Below are 19,962 nucleotides of genomic sequence, written 5' to 3' on the forward strand. Positions count from 1 at the left end.
CCTTACTGAATTGTCTGAGTTTTTTTGTTGGGTGTGGGGGGAGCGTTGTTTGTTTGTTTGTGTTTATTTGTTTCAATAAGACAAAAAAAAAATCTGTATTTTGGCTATTTCAAGAAATTGCAGCAAGCACATAGATGTGTAGCTGGGATACTATTGTAGTAGATACATTTATCCTCCAACCCTTCATCCTAGATCTCCAAATCATTTTGAAAGGAAATGTGTGTCATTATTCTCATCTCACAGATAGACAAACAGAGAACAAAAGAAGCAAAGTGACGTGCCTGATACAGCTTGAGGCCTGAGATAGAAATTAGTGCATAAAATAAAACATGCATTAAAAAAATCTTCTGCGCTATTTTTCGGTATCTGATGCCATCACATATATGACAGGTAGCAATCTAATGCATGGTTCCTAATGTGCCAGCTCTGAGTTGTATGCCAGGCCAGACCCTGGCTCCCTGTTAGATTCGTCCTTGAGCCAGCCAGGCTTTCCAGCCTTTCCTCAACCCACACAGTCTCCCTTCCCCACCCAACTAGTCCCTACCTGGAAATGCCTAACCTGATTTTCAGATTATTATATTTGCATTTATTCACTACTTTGCTTCCTGTTCCACTGAGTTTAAATTTGCATCTCTTTAGATCTACTTAGATATTGGCATATATAAGCTGATAGCTCACACTCTTCTGAATCAGAGATGAGTTACTGAGATCCCAGAACATATCTCAAAGGAACAAATGGGTCTGATTTAACACTACCCCCAAATCTGCTTTTCCTTTTGGCCGTTGTCCTCCAACATCAGTTTCATATCCCTCCAACTGGTCCCTTCCTATGATCCTTTCTCTTCTTACTTATGCACCAGCTCTCTCCACTCTTCTCCATCCCAAACTCCTCTCAGCAAGCTGCTGTGTACAGCGCTTTTCATTTTGTTTTCGTTGGCAGTTTTTGAGTCTTCTTGCTGTTTTCTTATACTCACATTGCATTTTTCCAAAGTAAAATAGAAATAAAATCAAAATTCTGGCGGAACGGGAGCCTGGCACCCTGTCTGCAGACCTTTCTCAGATTTTAACTGGACTTAGGTCAGATTCCAGAGTGGCACTCTTTCATAACCCACATGAATACTAGCTGGCCAGAAGTCTTGGCACCCCATCCAGCCAACAACCAGTGTAATCCATTTAGTCAGGGAGAATTGAGTACATGCCTGTGCAGGCAGCCAAGCTCTTTTTTGCTGATCTGTAGGGTGGTAGGTACCAGTGGGATGCATGTCAGGAGAATGATTGCTTTAGGACACGGCTTGTTATCCTGGTCTTTATCTCTAGCAATTGCTAGGACCTGACAACCCTTAAAAATGTGAGGGGTGGAGAAGTCAAGAGGTTATTTCCTAAGAACCCTTTGTTTAGATAACCCTGGCTCCTGCAGGAAGCACACTGAATTTCAGGGTCAGTTACACATGTGTATTTTAGACCTTTGGAGGAGGCAGCCTTCAGATGCGTGTGTTTGTACAGTCTTTTGAGGGCAGATGTGAAGTCATTCTGCTTGTGCTCCAACTCAATCAGCAACCATGTAATTACACTTCATGTAGCACTGAGCCCAGACAGAGGTATGGACAGACAGTGGCACAACATTTGGAAACTAGTCAAATACTTGCAAAATATAACAGAGGTCCATTCACTGAAGAAATAATTGAAATTGTTGTTCCACTCAAAGTGGAGGCTGAGAATATTCTAAAAGACTCAATTTTTATGTTACTTAACAGTGTTAGAAGAGGATATACAGACTATGAGCAAGGATTATATAACTGAGGAAACAACCACCAAAAAGCTACCCAAAATAAGGAGAACAACTGAATGATGGTTCTTGACATATGCCAGTTTCTACAGAGAACTTTTCAGCTTTTGAGCTGAGAGGGAATCCAAAGAATTAAGTGTTTTATCTGAGATAAATGTACACAAAACTAGAGGGGATACAAATAAGATAAAAACTCTTCTATAATCTCTGAGGAAGATGGTGCTACAGTATGAGTTAAGAAATCTGACAATATCCAGGTCATATGATTTCTAATAGCAAGTACCAGAAGTTTAAAAGAGCTGTCTAGTCCAAAAATAGCTCCTTTGTTTAATTAAATTACCTAAGATGTGAAAGGGTAATTACAGTCCTAAAGCAGCTCTTGGGTAGGCTGATTTTCTCAATAATTTCCAAATCAACTTTGCTCACTTGATATATAAATGATTATTTCCTTCTCTCTTTTTTTTTTTTTTTTTTTTTACCATCATATATGGCTTGAACCCCTGGGTACCTCATTGTGGTACAAATGTAAGCTTATTTTTTTATTGTGGGAACAGTTAAAGGGTTTCAGGTATATTAAGAAACTTTACATTATGCATTTCAAATTCTTCTTGGATTCAAGCACCAGCAACATTTCAGGTTTCAAGTTTCTGCTTAAAATGAGATTTGATGTACATACACTATAGTATTGCCAGTAATATCTGGAAGTGTGTGTGTTTTATTGGGTGATTCATAAAAAAAGACAGAGAAAGTATGCACAGTGGTATTGGAATGTGAGTGGGATCAAAGTACTGATTTAGTGGAATATGTTTGTCAAGCATGGCATACAGGAAATCTTTCTGAATGAAGATGGATTTAGCCTATGAGAACCCCAGTATATTTCCAAGTGTCATTTATTCCAGTGAACCCAGGCAAAAATATTAAAGTAAAATGAGAAAGCTGCATCATTTACCCTCAGATATTCCACTGGCAATGAGACTACAGTAAGACTTGTTGGAAGTAAAGGGCAAGAAAACTATTAAAATTAATAAAAATAACTGATTTAAAGGGACACTACCCACAGTTCCAACATAGAAGAAAATTCCCTCTGTTCTAACAGAGTGGCTGCAACATTTTTATTTAAATACAATTTTGCTATTAATTGAGCCTCCATGAGCCTACTGAACTGGGTATGTTGTGATTGTACATTTGCATGCATGTACCTCACTCCCTCTGCACTCTTCCTGTTCACTTCTCTTTCCAGGCAGCATTTTGAAAACCACAGTGTTGATTTTGTTTCTGAGACTAAGGACCCACTCCTTGAGAACAAGGAGCTCTAATACTGGGAAACTGAGCCCTACATAGAAGGCTTCACACTAGCATGAGTGATAATGTTGTCCTGAGTTCCATTATTAAAAAGCAAGCTGTTACATTTATAAAATATCTGTTTAAATACATTATGTTTAATTTCTTTATGACTGCTGATCAGGGATTATGTCTCTTTTTTATTACATATTGCTTGCTAAACAGTAGGAACAGAGTAGTTTGCCTTTATCCTTGCTTTCTCCACTTAGACACACTCAGAGAGCATAACCACCTTGGAAGTCCAGCCATGCTTTCCCACAACCACACCAGGCTGAGGGATGTTGTGGTCTGATCAGCAGAACAATGCCACTTCCATGCATACCCACAGGATGGCATGGCATGTGCAGTACCATGCAATGAACATGCACTGTACATCAGGAAGCCAGAGGGCACAGGCTTTCTCATGGTTTTAACAGTACCAGTGCCATCTTTGCTGCCTCAGTATGGTCCAGTGCATAAATTATGTTAGTACAGTGGTCCTAACTGCTTCCCTGGCAAAATCCATGCATTTGTAAGGTAGGACAGCTTACTGAAATAAAAGGAAAACTAGCAAAAGGAAGGCTGTGGATACCCAATTTCATGAAGAAGAGTTATGTGGAGGAGAAGGAGCTTGCAAGACTCGCATTCCTACAAAATGGGCAGAATGGGACAAGGTGAACAGCTCCTGCTAACAGAAGCTAAAAGTAAGACTCTAGGTCTGCCCCTGGTGCTGGAAAGCATTCAGTACAGGAATCAGTGCAGATATAATGTTTTCAGAGGGCTTTCTACCTTTGGCTTTGAAAGGCAGTCTGCTGTTTTTTGAAGACCTCTGTATAGAGAATTAATATTCCAAAGATGCTATTTAGTTCTCAAAATTTTCAAACAACTATGAATGCTATTAACCCATAGGTTAATGGATTAGTTTTAAATAATATATTACATCCTTTCCCTCAAATGCACTTTAAGATTTATATTGGATTAAATATACAGGGAAGACTTTAGTTTGTAATTTGCCTCAGCGAGAAATAGATGAAATAGAAAGCTGCTCTTGCTGTGGTGTCCTTCACCTTCCCATGAAAAGTTAATCTGTACAGTTCTCAAAACTGCCTTGGAACAAAACTTCAGGATGTTGAGAACTTAAGAATACAGGAAAAATTCCTTCTCTTGGAAAGCTCTAGCTTCATGTATTAGTTATCTCATGATACCTTTGGGTAAGCAAACGGAAAAGCATGCAATATACAGCATGCCAGTGCAAGTTAGAGGAGAAGCAGTGAAAATTTGGCTTATCTTGAAAAAAGAAGCTGTAGAGTGATTTTGTTGCTTTGATCTGGAGACAGATCTTTCATAAAGATGAGAGCTGGGAACAACGTATCTTGCTTTAAGATTCTTATCCTCCCATATCTCTGCATCCTTTTTTCTTCCACATTTAGCTCCTGAGAGGCCACTACCACAGCATATGTGCATTGAGCCTGATTACTTTCCTATTTTACTTCTTCCTTTGGACTAGATAAACAAACCAAACAGCCCTCAGTTTGATCTTATTTTTTGGGTCACAAGTCCAAGAATAGGTGTACAATAGGTGTCCTCCTCAAAGAGATGTTTATGTCCTCACTCCTGTGCTGGAAAAAATAAGACATTATGAACTTGCTGTTGCTCTGGGATAATATACTCAGCTCTGGATCTGGATAGAGGTCTTTGAACTCCCACTGTATAGTTAACCTTTCCTTACTGCAGGATAATTCCAAATGGTAGTTCAATATTTTCCCCGTCCTCTCTAGAAATCATTAGGGACCCAGATCCCCAAATCCTCTCTTGTTTCCAGTGGTCTGATTTCTTTACTTTCCAGGCTCCTGTCTGTTCTGCAGCCACAAGCAATTGCTATGGCCTAGGTCATCCAGATGCCCAAGTGCTCCCATTCTCTGTGTAGGAGCCAAAGGGGGTATTCCCACCAAGGTGCAGCTCATCTGAGCTTTTTTTTGGAAGAGAAATTACAGTCAAGACACATAACTCAGAAGTTCAGTCAACAATAGTAGCAACCCAGAAGTTCAGTCAACAATAGTAGCTCACATAAAGTCCAAATCGTTCACAGGCTAAGCTGCTCCCTTGCTAATGACTGCATGAACACCTGGACCAGAGGGTTGGGGACTACATTTCCATTCCGGCCACCTGTCTTACTGAAAGGAATTATTTGGCTTCAGCAGGGCTATCTCAAATTCACACTTTGACCAAGACTTGAAGAGTTCAACCATGAGAATTTTTTTAATACATTCTAAGACCAAAATAAGACTTTTGACTCCTTCTGGGTTTTGACCAAATGATATTTTATCTCTGCCAGAGTGTAAGTTTTAATTATTTTCTAATCCATTTTATCACTCTCCTGATATCATTAAGAAGATTATGACTGTGGTAGCTTCTCTCTAAGGTTGTCCTACAGATAGATCTTCACTTTGCTGACTCCATTCAAAATTTATGACTTTATTAGTTTTTTTATTCTCATCTGTTCTTAAAACTTTTCTAACTGTGAAGCTGAGAGAGATGATTTCATGATTCTATGTGCAGTAAAGGTATGTCTGCATACCCTTAGAGTGCACACCTAATATAGAACTTTTCTTGGCATTTAATTGCCCTAAAAGTAATATTTAGAGCCTCCTAATGTATTTCAGGATCTTTGGACATGATACACCTATCACTGTTCCATCATCTTTAAAAAAACCCACAAAAATGATTGAAGGGAAGGGTAAAATATCTGGACTGAAAAAATAGGCTGCATTGTGCATATTTCCAGTTTCTGCTCCTCAAAATAGTTTCTTAGCTATTAGTTATGTCAGGGCAATCACAATCTCTTGGTGCAGTTAAGGTCCTGGCAAGTTATTGCTTATTTGATGATATTACTATATTATCACTCCTCATTAGAAAATGAAAGCTGTTGATCAAGTAGTACATTCCTTTCCCCTTGTAAAATATCTTCTTAATATATATTAAAAAACCTACAAAACAAAGCATACAGACTTCTTGTTTATTTTAAAGTTTGATTATGTGTGTTGGAGGCAAATTCTGAGGTCCATAAATAGTCAGTACTACCACTGATGTACAAGGAAATTGGAATAAATATTAAACAAAGATTTGTCCCGAAAAAAAAATGCAGTCATCATTAGCAGCAATAATTATAAATTGTGTGGTCAAAACTTCGCAAAAGTGCAGGTTTCTTTAAGGGTTAATTTATCCTCATAAAAGACATAGACCCAAAAGGGGATTTGGAGTTTACATTAAACATCCTCTGCATTTCAGGACTGTTTAGACTGGTGATGGGATGAGGGGAAGTCACACTCCCAAACTCAAACTTAAAACTCTTTCCAACACACAAAAATGTTATTCATAGCAGAAATGAAACAAAAGCAACAAAACTAAACCAAGCAACCGAAAAATTAGGAATTCTATGCTGTAGATTTTTTGATGAGAATTTCTTCATCAGATTTTTCTCCCTTTGAAATTCCTTTCTCATATTGTTTTCCTGGTTTCTGTTGGAAGTGCGAAGATCCCTCTCACTGTTAAATCTAAACAAAGGAATCAACTGTAGTCCATAACACTAAAGACTAAGACAAAAGACTTTATTTAATAAAATAAGTCTCCTCAGTCATCACCTGGCTTACAACTTTTAAAATTTTAATTTCTCCTTTGCAGTTGCCTCATGATTGTTTATAATGAACACTCAGTTCCACTGATGCAGACAAAAACATAGGAATGACACCACAAGCTGGCTACAGATACCCTTCTCAACACCTGAAACTACTGTAAGGTTGGGATGGATAGATGTATTTTCATTTGAGCCTTGTTTGGAAGATCCCTGTTCGGGTCTTCTGTAAGCAGAGGAAGCACCTATCAATGTGCATTCACTGCCTGTGGATTTAATGAGAAAAGTCAATGTGAAGTTCAAACCTTCTCTAGCTGGCAGCACACACATGCTGGGCATGTTTTAGATAAACCTGATGCTCACTTGGCAGGACAAATTTCTGAGAGTATAAGAGCCCTGTTATCTCTCCTTGGCAATATGCACAATAGGAGCCTGCTTGCTTGACAATAAAACATTGGCCTTAATATAAAACCCTTTTCATAGTTCACAAGGCTAAGCTTAATTAAAAGGAGAATTGTGGATGCTCTCCTTTCATTTGGTAGTAAACACAGGCTCCTTCACTCCATACAAAGCTAATGGTGGTAAACCAGATACTACACTACTCTGTATGGGAATAGTGTACTGTGGAATATACTGCTAGAAGGAAACAGCATTACTATTCAGTAAATTGAGTTGTAATTTATGAGAACCTCACTGCTCCTGCAGTGAACGGGAAGGCAAGAAGGTATCACTGTCCCGCCGCTAAGACTCCCTGAATTTTGAAGTACAGATCTCCAGTTATCGCTCCAATAAGACAACATATAGTTTGGTGAAGCTGACATTTACTTTCCCTTTTCAAGCAGGAAGTAATAGCTAGCACCTATACCAGAAGCATGGAAAGAATGGAGCCACCCAATTTCATCGCCACCAAAAGTAAACTGAGACAGTTCTTGTCATTTCTCGTGTTCACTCATAAAAATCATCATACTGTCTTTTCAAACTGTCCTCAAAATTGGCAGCCCAGCGACGACTGATAAAATGGAACAAGTTACAATAGCTATGGACACAACCAAATCGCAACCTTGAACGCCCCCAGTGGGCCCTGTTTTGAACTGCGCCTTGGTACATGAAATCATGACAACCTTTTGTTTGGATTGGAGTTTACACTGCAAACACCTGCATGCTCAGGCATATTTCTGTATGGAATGATACATGAGAAAGGATTCATGCAGCCTCATGGGCTCACATTAGTATTTTCATAAGGCTCATGTGGAAAAGGAGTTTGATAATAAGATATGGAGCTTTCATCAAAAACTGTATGAATTCATCCTGTATAAACTGGATGGATTTTGCTAGGCTAAGTGATTTCAATCTCAGAGAAAGAGCTCTAACTTGATTCATTTGTGACACATCAGGCCTGGTGTCCAGCCTCAGCAGTTGGTGTTGACTGGCTGTCACGATTTAACCCCAGCCAGCAGCCAAGCCCCACACAGCCACTCGCTCACTCCCCCACCAGCAGGATCGGGGAGAGAATTGGAAGGGTAAAAGCTAGAGAACTCAAGGGTTGAGATAAAGACAGTTTAATAGGGAATGCAAAAGCCACGCATGCAAGGAAAACAATCCAAGGAATTAATTCAGTGCTTCCCATGGGCAGGCAGGTGTTCAGCCATCTCCAGGAGAGCAGGGCCCCATCACACATAATAGTTACTTGGAAAGACAAACACCATCACTCCAAACATCACCCCCTTCTTCCCCCCACCTTATATACCAAACATGACCTCATATGGGATGGAATATCCCTTTGGTCAATTGGTGTCAGCTGTCCCAGCTGTGTTTCCTCCCAATTTCTCACCTGCTCCCAGTCTCCTTGCCAGTGGAGGCCAGAAAAGGCCTTGGCTCTGTGTAAGCACTGCTCAGCAATAACAAAAACATCTCTATAATATCAACCCTGTGTTCAGCACGAATCCAAAACATAGCCCCATACTAGCCACTGTGAAGAAAATTAACTCTACCCCAGCCATAACCAGCACACGGGCAAATTTACTGAGTGATACAGACAAGTAATCTATTGGATCACCGAGTCTTGACTTCTGTTTTTTCATGTCATCTCAGAAATTTCTTTTCATATATATAAAGCTCTACTTTTAAATTAGTTTGCTTTTCATTTATTGCTCTGACTGAATGTCCCAAAGCCTTAGAAAGCCCTACTCCTAACTTTCAGACTAAATCCATCTGAAGCCAATTTATGTCTATTTTTTAATTGAGCCAATATTTTACTTTAGCTAGTCTTGTCCTTTCTTGGTGCTTAATTTGCTATGGTATTTGTAGCATCATCAAGTTGTACCTCAGCTTCTGTTTTTCAGATGTAAGCAAAAAGCTTTTTCTGATTCTTTTCCCATCTAACAGTGGAGAAATGGTAGCTCTATCACCAGCTTGGGGCTATGGGACATCTCTTGCAAAGAATGAGAAAACTTGCATTACTTTTCACACCTTCGATAGGAGATTGCCCTGGGGATTAGCAGGGAATAAGTAAATTAAACTTGACCCTCTTGACAAACATACATCTCTACTGCCAAAAATCTTTCCCAAGCACTTTAGGAACAGTGAATCTGTTACAAGGTCCAGCAAGAAGCTTTATACAAACACTCCCAGGTTTTATTCATCAGCAATAATGCTGCTTTTCAAAGTACTTGGCAGTGAAGCTGCAAGTAGGATCTTACAGAGGTTTACTCCCCTCTAACCTTTTCCAGCAGATTTTTCTCTTCAGGAGGGAGTAACTGGACCATCTAACCGCCACAAACAGGAGATGTTAAAACATGAAGCAACACTACAATAAAATGAAGTGACAAGCAACTTCAGAGTCTCTTGGCATTCACACTGGAACCAGTGGGCTATGAAGTGCCTAATTCACTTTTTGTATGTACAATGAAGTGGAATAACCCTTTTCAGGGTAAAAACAAAAATGACAGTGGCTTAACTGAAATCAGAATCAGGCTCTTATTTCCACCAGGTCATTTCTGTACTCTGGTTTTCATGTCTCCAGAGTATCATGATGCCTTTCCAGGGCAGCCCTTTTCTAACCTTTGTGGTGATTAAACAAACAAACAAAAAATAGCATCTTCCAGAATTTTAGCCATTTCGTAACCACTGGACTTTGCCTGAGATCTAGGGCCTGAGCTGGAAGCTGCTCCTCCCACTCAAAGAACGCTTGCTCAGCAGCAGCTGCTTTCGTTTTAAGAGATTTTGGCAGTTTCTTGGGCAAGCACCAGAGAAATTTCTGTTGTGGCAGTCATTAGTGTACTGCGTGTTTGTGTCATCCAAGGGATGCAGAGGCATTTCTCCCAGGGCAGCAGGGAGTTAACTTGTCTCCTGTTCCCTGTCTTGGGAATAAGAGCTGGGATGGCAGCCCATAGTAGGAGGGCCTGGACCGAATTTGCCAGTGAAGAGGAGGGATAACAATTTTGTGTGAGAAAGATGCTTGCCAAGAAATAGAGAAGGAAAGTAACATGGGAGAAAGGAAGTAACTCATCAGTGTTCAGGACAGAACAACAGCAGTTTCAGGATCTGGGTACACATCAGGGTCTTGGTCAGATTTCTCTCTACCTAGGTCACTCAGCAGAGAAAGCAAGCAGAAGGAGGAAGGTAGATGCCTTCATGAGTCCAGGAACACTGCCAGAACCTCAAAACAATTCAGTTTCCTACCAATACAGGCTAACTAAATACCACTACACCACTTGTAGAGAGGAAGAGGCTGAGGTTGTAGAAAACTTTTAAACATAGGACTGGTTTTCCACCAGCACGAGCCACATTGGGTCAGGAACATGTGGGTAGGGGCAAAGAGAAGGGCAGCAGCAGCCACAGCTATCACTGCTCTACTCTAAAGGAAGGCTGCTGAAAACCAAAGTCACTTGGCTTTGTATTTTCCAGAAGCAAAATACACTTGGGTAGAAACAATTGAGCTACATCACTGCTTCAAAACTTACAATTGTTCATTGAATAAGATGCTACAAAAGGAAAAAAATAAACAAAACCAAAAACCCTCAAAAAAACATTTGGGATGCAAAGACTTGTCTTCCTTTGCTTTTAACCAGCCATTTGAAAACACTGCAACATGACCAATTCCACAAAAATGTTTTCCTGACCACAGTGTCTTGCATGCAGACAAACACAAGGATTATGCCAGTTCCTGGAAGAATGAACGTCAGTAGCTTTTTTTAATATTGGAGCACGTGTCTGTTTGTATTGTTGTTTTTCTCTCTTCTTATTTCTGTAATTTTGGGGGATACATTTTTTTTTGTTGTTGTTCATAGGCTCTTTGTTTAAACAACTACAATAGGCTATTTTTTCCTCTGGTTGTTCATTTTTGTTTGGCTCTTTATATTTTTTTCTGCCTGTGCAAGTAAAATTGCCCTTAACAATCTCTCTCCTGCTGTTTCAGCTTGATCAGCTTCCACTGGGTCACCATCATGCCACTGTTTTAAACAATTTGCTTGTTTGTAGGTAGCTAATAAGTTATATGCTCTCCTTAGAAAGAAGCTTTTGAGGTCTGGGCTGTAAATTTTTTTTAGTGAGATATACTACTGTGTATTTGAGAAATTTCCCCAGGTAAGATGAAAGACGGGAATCTGACTTGCTTTCCCGGGCAAATTCCTCAGGCACTGTTTTGTATTTTGGTGGTACTGAGTCAAGGCAGCAATTGGACGTGTACTTACATGCCTTTGAAGTTGGTGAGATGCATTACTGTCTCAAAAATAGACATGCTTAAGCAAGCGCTCTCCCGAACTGGAACTTTATTAATTGTACTCTAGTGCATGCCCGCACTGGGAGGCTTTAGAAAATTAAGGCCTCTAGGTTAAAGCTGCAGAGCCTATGCACGAACAGTGAAGTACATTAATCTGTTCTATGGAGTCTCTCATTGCCATTACATCACTGTAGCGTAATCTGAGCACACCTATGGACAAGTCCTCAAGCTGTGCTTGTGACACTGAGCAGCTTTGACCATAGTGTGCCATTTATCAGTCTCTTTCTGATCCACAGTCTAATGTAGAATAGATTATAATTTAATCCCCATCCCTGCAAGTGTTCAACCCCGCCTGGATGGCGCTTAGAGCAACCTGGTCTAGTGGAAGGTGCCCCTGCCCATGGCAGCTGGGTTGAAACTAGGTGGTCTTTAAGGTCCCTTCCAACTCAGGCCATTTTATGATTCTATGATAGTGTAATTTGAGTGTTTCTTGCTGAAATTAATTCAGATAGCATAATGTTTCATGTGTACGATAAGCAAAAATTCCCTAACTTCAAGAATTACAAAACTGGGACTAAAGAAAAAGGTACATGACTAATGAGATACATGAAAGACACAGAAATGTTTGAAGATGTGACAAAAAAAAGGAAAGGAATCTATGGAAAGGTGCTCCTGAAGCACAACACTGTCAGTGAAAGAATGTAGTGGGATGGTGTAAAACCTTAAAAATTAGTATCTCCTGTCAATTTCTAGAACTAATTACTAGCTGAAATGTTGAGCTTCTTTAAATTAGCTGTGCTATGAGTGCAAACTGTAACTGTTTTATGTTAGTGAGTGTATTCTATTTGCTTATTGAAATACTTTATTGTATAATGCAATCTTGTGGAAAGGCAATGAGCAGCCAGGATCCTAGCAATACTCTGTATTGCTTGCCTGAAAACCTGATGTGTTTTGTTTCTTTTTGCTAAATTCTCCTAAAAAATAAAGCTTAATTAAATCAAAAGCATCTCTCTGATGAGCCTTTCCTTTGATCTCTCTCATTTGATACTCTCTCTCCTGACAGGCTGTGATACTCTGCTAGAAATACTTTGTGCTTTCCTCCATAGGTATAGCAACTGCTCCTCTCCAGGCATTTCCTTGGCCTAAGATTTGGGAGCTCTGGAAGAAGGCAAACACCATCCAGCCTATAAGTGTGAGTGCGGGACTCCATGTGGAACTAATTAGTGACATAATGAACACCACAACAGTTTATTGCCAGGAAGCTCCTAATGACGTGGCAGTAATCTTACAATGACTAATCAAGATTTTCTTCATTTCCCTTTAGCAATTGTACCTGATAAATTGGGGGGGGGAATAAAACTGTAAGTAGAACAGAGGCTTTGATTTAAAATACCTGACAGGTGATGCTCTTCTGCTTTCCTGGGGTTATAGTGTGCAACCCTGCTTCATAAATTCTAGAACCCTGGATACTGAAAGCAGAGTGGTTATGACTCCTTCCTCAATGATTTTGGTGGACCGGCTTAACTTAACTTAAATTTAGCATAACTTTGATGTGTGGGGTGCAGCCCTACTATCAACCTGAAGTTGACTGTTTTAATCAAAAATGAGTGTGTATTACCAGGATTAGGTAAAAAATGGAGCTACTGTTTTCAATGTTTTCCGCAAATAGTAAGAGAAACTAAAAAAAAACAAAAACCACATAGATGGATTCAGATGGTTCTCAACCGAAGTAGTCCCCATCCTGTGCCTAGCCCAGCACATGGTGTGTAGGACTGAGCATATGTGCAGCCCCATGCAGGAAGGATGCTGTCTCTCACCAACTGCTTTTCTCACAACAACAAATATTTACACTGCAGTAAGAGAAAGACAAGGAGCTACTGGAGAGGGTCCAGCAGAGGGCCACGAAGATGATTAGGGGTCTGGAGCACCTCTCTTATGAGAAGAGACTGTGCTAGATGGGCCTGTTTTAATGTAGAGAAGACTGAGAGGGGATCTCATTAAGGCACATAAATATCTCAAAGGCAGGTGCCAAGAAATGGTCACTGGCCACCACTCTATTCAGTGGTGGCCAATGGCAGGACGAGGAGCAATGGCCATGAACTAAAACATAAGAAGTTCCACCTAAGCATGAGGAAGACCTTTACATTGAGGGTGGCAGAGCAGTGGAACAGGCTGCCCAGAGAGGTTATGGAGTTCCCCTCTCTGTAGACATGAAAACCCATCTGGACGAGTTCCTGTGTAACCTGCTCTAGGTTGGCAGGGGGGCTGGACCAGATGAGCTCCAGAGGTCCCTTCCTCCCCACTCCCCAGCCCGCTCCAGGGCTCAGCCCTAAGGCGCGGTTCACAGCCCCAACCCCGGCACATCCCGTGCGGGTTCCCCGGTCCCTCGCAGCCGGGACCAGCGGCGCAGGGAGCCGGGGGGCAGCGGCGAGGCGGAGCCGGGCGCATGTGACCGGCGGCGGGGGCGGCCCCGGCGGGGCTGAGCCGCCTCGGCGGGGCAGTGCGGAGCGGCGGCGCGCCGGGGCATGCGGAGCGGCCGGGCCCCGCGCAGATGATGGCGATACGCGAGCTCAAAGTGTGTCTGCTTGGAGTGAGTAGAGGGGACCGGCGGGTCGCTTCCCCCTTTCCTTCCTTCCTTCCCCACGCCGCATGGGGGGGCTGCGGGAGGCGGGGTGCTCGCTAAGCTGGGGAACGCTCCCAGCCCCCGTCTCCCCCTTCCCGGGGGGCGCCGCGACTCCCCGTCCCGGCCGGGCCGGGGGGGGGCTCGGCCGCAGTAAATTCCTCCACGCCGAAACTTGGCAGCCGCGCACCGAGGCGGGGGGAGGCTTCGGTGGGGGCTTTTCGTTGTTTTTGTCTTGTTTCTCAACTTTTTAAAAGTGAGAAGGGCGGGGGGGAGGGGACCCTCTTTTGAGGGGCCTCCCCGCAGCGCTGCCCAGGCGGGGCGCGGAGCCGTCTCCCCGCCGGCGGCCGCGGTGACATCGCGGCGGGTCTCCCTCCAGTGCCGGAACCCCAAAGGTGCCCGGGAGGGTTTCCCTGCCCGCCATCCCCGCGGGTAGGGGAGCTGTGGGGTCTTGTGGCCTCGCCGAGCCCCCGCAGCAGTGGCGGGGAGCGACAGGGAAAAGAGCGGCAGCGCTGCCCACCCTGGGACGCTCTCTCGGGTGGTTCCTTCTCCCGGGGCTCGGTCCCATCTCACCCATGTGCTGGTCAGTGCTTTGTTTAGTTTCTTGCCGGGGTTTATTCAGACCTTCTTTAGCTCGGCTCCTTACAGGAACGTCCTTTCTGCCATTCCTTTTTTTTTTTTCCCTCCCTTCTTTTTCTGCTCTTTTGGCGAACCCGTGCGTGCGTTTCACATCTGGAACAGCAATGTGCTTAGCTCTGCAGTTTGGCTGCGCCTGCCCCCTCTCTGCCCGGCACCCAGGGAGCTTAGCAGCAAAATGCACCCACCAAGTTGGGACAAACACCTCTGGAGAGCAGAGCCACCTCTCTTGACAGTAACTAGCAGAGCATCACTACTCAGTTCTTTTTTAAAATCAAACATCTCAAATTACTGGGTGCGAGTGAGGCTGCTTTTAGGCCTCTATCTCTATAAACATTCAGAGAAGCTGCATGAATGAAGACTTTTTAGGGTGAATTCTCTTTCATGTGCCATCCAAGTGAGTTGTAAATTTGAAAAACAAACAGAAAAAGACACTCTGGTTCTCTCTGATTTGTGTTGACTCTTAGCCCAGCAGGAGTGGGTACCTTGCCCTGGAGTAAGTGCTAGGATGCGGTGCCAGGGCACTGGAGAGTTCAACCCAAAGTATTTGGCAGCAGCCATTCCTCCTTTCCTGGTTAGAATTCCTGCCTTCAACTTTTAAAATGGCACAGTGACAAAAATAAATGTGGTTTACACAAACATGAAGAGTCTGCGGTAGAATATGTGGATGTGTCTTTATTTTCTTCCCCAGCAGAAAATGTTGTAATTTTATGAAGTGTCTTGTGGAATGAGATTCCTCATGGCTATTATTTATTGCTGTTTTGTAACATTTAAATATACTGGGGGTTTTGTAGGGCAGCTGTTTACTTTTTTACGACAGGAAAAGAAACCTATAATGCAGCTCTGTGTTACTAGGAGTATGCAATTACTATGTAGATTCATTAAAATGATAGGGTGGCAGTGGTAACACTTAGGAACATGTGCCTGTAGTTATAGTAACTTAATAGTTAGTGAGATGTTCCTGAGTTTTAAAAGGGCATAGTCCTAGAAAACCATCTACTTCTGATCATAGACATCTCATTTACCATGAGAATTGACACCATTTTCCCAAAAGAGAGGAGTCCTTCAGATGATGAATCCTTTTGAGAAGTTCAGACAGATTTTCAGAGCAGGGAAGCTCCATACCTGTCTGTGTGAACAAATGCATGCATTAATCTTATGATCTACTTGAAAGCTAGATGGCAACTCAAAAATGCATTTTCAGGTCTACCAAAAGAAATCTTGACAGTTTTTATCAGTAGGTCCTGGGCCTGGTAGGTTAATCTGCACTGTATCTAGTAGATCCCCTAATGATCAGTCAAGTCTGGCATGTCCATGTCCCAAGACTTGGATTTCTTATCCTTATTAGAAATAGGAATTAAATCAGTTTGTAAACCTGTATCCCTCACCGCTTCTGAACAAAGCCCTAGGCTACACCTCTAGATCAGACAGGAGGATCACTGATGGTCTCTGGCCACAAGGTGTGCAAAGGGCCTGGGCTTGAGCTGTTTATGCCTGTTTAGAATTTCCTAAAGGGGAAAAATTGAAGCTGGCGCAACATTTGCAAAGCTTCTCCAGAGCCCTATAAGCTACTACAGTGCTCCAGGGCCAATGCATGGCCCACAGCCATTGCAGTAGAGCTGGGACTAAGTTATCAGCTCCTGAATGTTAACTCTGTATTGCCAGGGGGAACCTGGCCTGTAATTTTTAGCATAATGTAGCAAAATGGGCATTTGGGTATCTGCATATCACTTCCTCCTCCTTCAGAGTATCTTGGGGTTTTTAAAACTCTGTGGGTGTCATGGGAGTGATTTAGAGCAGCCTGGAGTAGTGCACAAGACATGGGACTTGTAGATCTTGAAGGAGACCCCAGCAAAGAAGGACTGAGAGGAAATCTGGGGCAGTGCAAGACTAGTTGTGGGTCAGTCTGGAAGGCAGGCTTTGATGGTCGTGGGGCTCTTTGAGACGAGATGGTTCCAGCTTGCTAGTGGGCTGGCAGGAGCAGGATGCTTCCCTGATTGTTTAGTGCCGCACAGCCTTAGGTGCAAGAGCTACGGAGGTGTAGTTTAATAGCTCTCTTTAGTATGTTGCCATGCAAGTGTCCTCACGCCTGCTGCTAAAACTACTTCCTCCAGTAAATTATTGCTGCTGGGCAATGAGGTATCTGCATGTGGAAAGTGTTCATCTTCGTAAGTGCAAACGCTTGAGCTCTGCTCCAAGTCCTGTCTTGTCATGCCAGACTCTTCCTGATCTCTCAGTCTGGTGGTGGTGTTTGGTGCCAGCAGTTGTCCCTGCTTCTGGGACTGAACAAGTTTTAGCTGAAGTTCAGACTATGCAGTGGAATGAAGTGCAGCTCCCACCTGACTTGCATGGTGTTTCTGCGTGGGTACCTTGTTGAGGGGATGAAGGAGAGAGGCGCATAGCAGGGCTGGTGTGTTCCTGAGCCATGTTTCAGTGCTGAAATGTGGCCTGGTGTGCAGCTGCCAGGTTTCCTAATCTGTCTGTGGCTGCTAAGTGCCCTGTGTCTCAGCTCCCAACATTTTCTTTATGTGGACTGGAGGAGTGATTTACAACTCTCTGCCAAATCTGACATAATTGTGTGTGGCAACTGCAGAAGAGATTGCCAGGTTTAGGACTAAGGCAAAGTTTCTTGTCTTTGTCACTTCCTGAGGAAACTTTGACAACTCTTCAGAGAGACTTTGGGAAGTGGCTTGCTAACTACCATCTGAAGTGACCTCCATTACTCCTTTCCTTTTGTTTTTGTTTGTTACATTTTTGTGTTGTGACTGTTCATCATGGGACCAAAGGAGTTAGGTTGGAAGAGGCTCAGAGGTCACCCCTTGCCCCTAAAGCCCCTTTCATAGCTTTCCTAACATATGTTTGACTCCTCTGTCCTTAAAAACTCATGATCTTCTCCCCAGGGTTATGTCCCAGGGCTTAATTGCTCTTACTGTAGAAAGTTTTTCCCAAACATAGTGCTTTACATCTTCCTTGCCTGAGACTTCATTCCTTCACCCTTCTGTTTGTGTTTCCATTTTTTTGCTCATAAGAAGTCACTTGCTGGCATGCATTCTGCTAGCGTGAAAATACTGTCTGAAACTGGTAAGCATACATTTGTAAAAGGAGAGACATATTTCCTCTGTGGAGGAGAAGGAGGTTTTCTCTGGAGTTTCTCTGCAACTGAATCCCATTTGCTAGGTGTGGAGAACAGTTTATTGCCTTTGAGGATGTCCTGTACCTCGGTGTGCAGCGTCTGCATGCGGAGGCTGTGGAATTGAGCTCAGAATTGTTTGATATTCAAAGTAATTGGGAACGTGATAATAGTTTTCTTATGGAGAAGATCTCTGGTTTTCTTATCTTCATGTCGTGGTAATGTAAAACTCTGGATTCTGCTGGATGGAGAACAAATTCCTGTAGCAGACCATATGCATGCATCAGACCTTTCAGTGCAAAGCTTAAGTACCCACTCTTCTTCTCTAAGTAGCTATGCTACTGATCATATATGACTGGGAATCTTTTAGTGTATGTTGGTGTCTGTGAAAGACATAAATTGTATTTTTGTTTTGACTCTAAAATATTTGTCATTAGTAATGCTTTTAAGGCCTAAATGTCCCAACACAGATAGGAGCACTGCTGTTAAAAATGAAACTGCACCCCTGGATGGGTTGTACCAGTTAAGGACCTTTCTTCCTACTAGGTATGTGCAGGGTGGCCTCCGTGTTAAGATGAGCATCCTGCTGAAGACAGTAACACTACACAGTGCAGAAGCCACAGGTGCATCAACAGCTGAAGGCTGAACAAGAGGGACCAAAGTAGAGCAGATGACAAAGACGATCGTGAAAAGAAGAAAATTGTACTGATGAAGTGAATGTATATAATCTAAAATTTTGTCCAGAAAACGTCAATTTGAGAGGAGAAAAGACTGAGAAGTGATTCCCCCCCCTTGTGTTAATGGTTCATCATCATCTACTCATTCAGTTGTATTTTATTATGTAAACAGGTAGCTCTATCATGAGAGAAATTTTTGAATCATGACTACGTGGCTGTGTGTCTTGTGGAGTCACTGGTTTGAAGTGTTCATCACTGCAGCCTTTCTATTAAAGGTGCCCTCTCATCTGGTTCTCTTTCCTAGCCACTTATGTTTATGCATTGTAGTGAAATACCAAATCCCCGGGTAAAACTGAACAATGATTTTAAGTTCATGGGGAACTGAAAGACGGAGGGACACACAGCTGCCTGCATAATCACCATTTTCTTGGGAAATGGTTTTCTTAGTATTCTTCCCTGGTGAAGAATAGTCTGAAATTTCCACTTAATGTGTGCCCATAATTCTTCCATATTTCTTTGCCCTGCTTTGCCAGTTTTAAGAACTGTGTACCATGATACTGAAGTAGACTTGGACTGGCAATTTTTTTTTTTAATATTGCATCAAAATCCAGTTATGCACCAAGTGAGAAATGCCTTTTCTCTTGTATCAATAAAAAAGTGTCTTCAGAAGCCTAAATAACCTTTTTCATATTAATTTATGAAATATTTAAATGGCTACAATCAGATTTTTTGCAATACATACATTGAATATGTAGGTAAACAATTTCTGAGAATTTAACCAAATTCAGGATTTTTATATTGACCTTGGCCCTATTGCTTTCCTGCCATAGCTACAAAACTATTTTATTTACTAATCTCTTCCAAAAGTTTTGTGTGGGATTGCTTAGAAGAGCAGGGTGGATTTTAACTGTAACATCCTTCTAGGAAAAGGTGAGTATGGAGGCCACACTCTGCTTTTGTTTTCAGCAGCACAACCAAGCTGGATTTCTGAAGCAGCAGAAGGCGGAATTTGAAGCATGTTTTACTTTCAGAAGCAAAGCCACAGAAGGGGAAGCTTGTTACTGCTAATCAGCTGGGCAGCAGAATACCCCATGGCTGATGCCTGTTGCTGCACCTGATCAGCTCCCATTCCTTGCTTGTAACTTGCCTGTTGAATGAGTCCATGCAGTGACCATCGCTCAGAAATCATATGCAGGCTGTAGTTTTATTGTCTCTCAAATTCTGTTTATTTCTTTTGTTTATAATGTTGTCAATTGGGTTTTTTTTTTTAGGTTTCCCCAGCCCCTTGCTTCAATCCCTCTTTTTGATTTCTGGATGAAAAATTGTGAAACTTCTTGTTTTATGGTAGTTCTGTGGAAAAAGAAAACCTAAATTTTCTTTCTACCAAAATAAGGAAGTTGAATTGGTGATAAATTGCATTCTTTTTCACACGGTTGAATGCA

The 19,962-nt window shown here is 42.2% G+C and overlaps 1 protein-coding gene across 2 annotated transcripts in view; it reads left to right on the top strand.

Moving 5' to 3' along the window:
• Positions 1–13,918: 13,918 nt before the first annotated feature.
• The window catches only part of RAB31 (RAB31, member RAS oncogene family), a 66,821-nt gene continuing 60,777 nt past the window's right edge, over positions 13,919–19,962 (top strand). The window contains exon 1 of one of the 2 annotated variants that reach the window (XM_064656931.1): positions 13,919–14,047. In XM_064656931.1, the coding sequence (XP_064513001.1) occupies positions 14,009–14,047 (39 nt within the window). In that variant the 5' untranslated portion in view covers positions 13,919–14,008. The remainder of the gene's footprint in view (positions 14,048–19,962) is intronic. The other variant, XM_064656932.1, reaches the window with a different exon arrangement.

The sequence above is a fragment of the Pseudopipra pipra genome, chromosome 1, assembly GCF_036250125.1.
Source record: "Pseudopipra pipra isolate bDixPip1 chromosome 1, bDixPip1.hap1, whole genome shotgun sequence".
In the NCBI taxonomy this organism is placed as follows: Eukaryota; Metazoa; Chordata; class Aves; order Passeriformes; family Pipridae; genus Pseudopipra; species Pseudopipra pipra.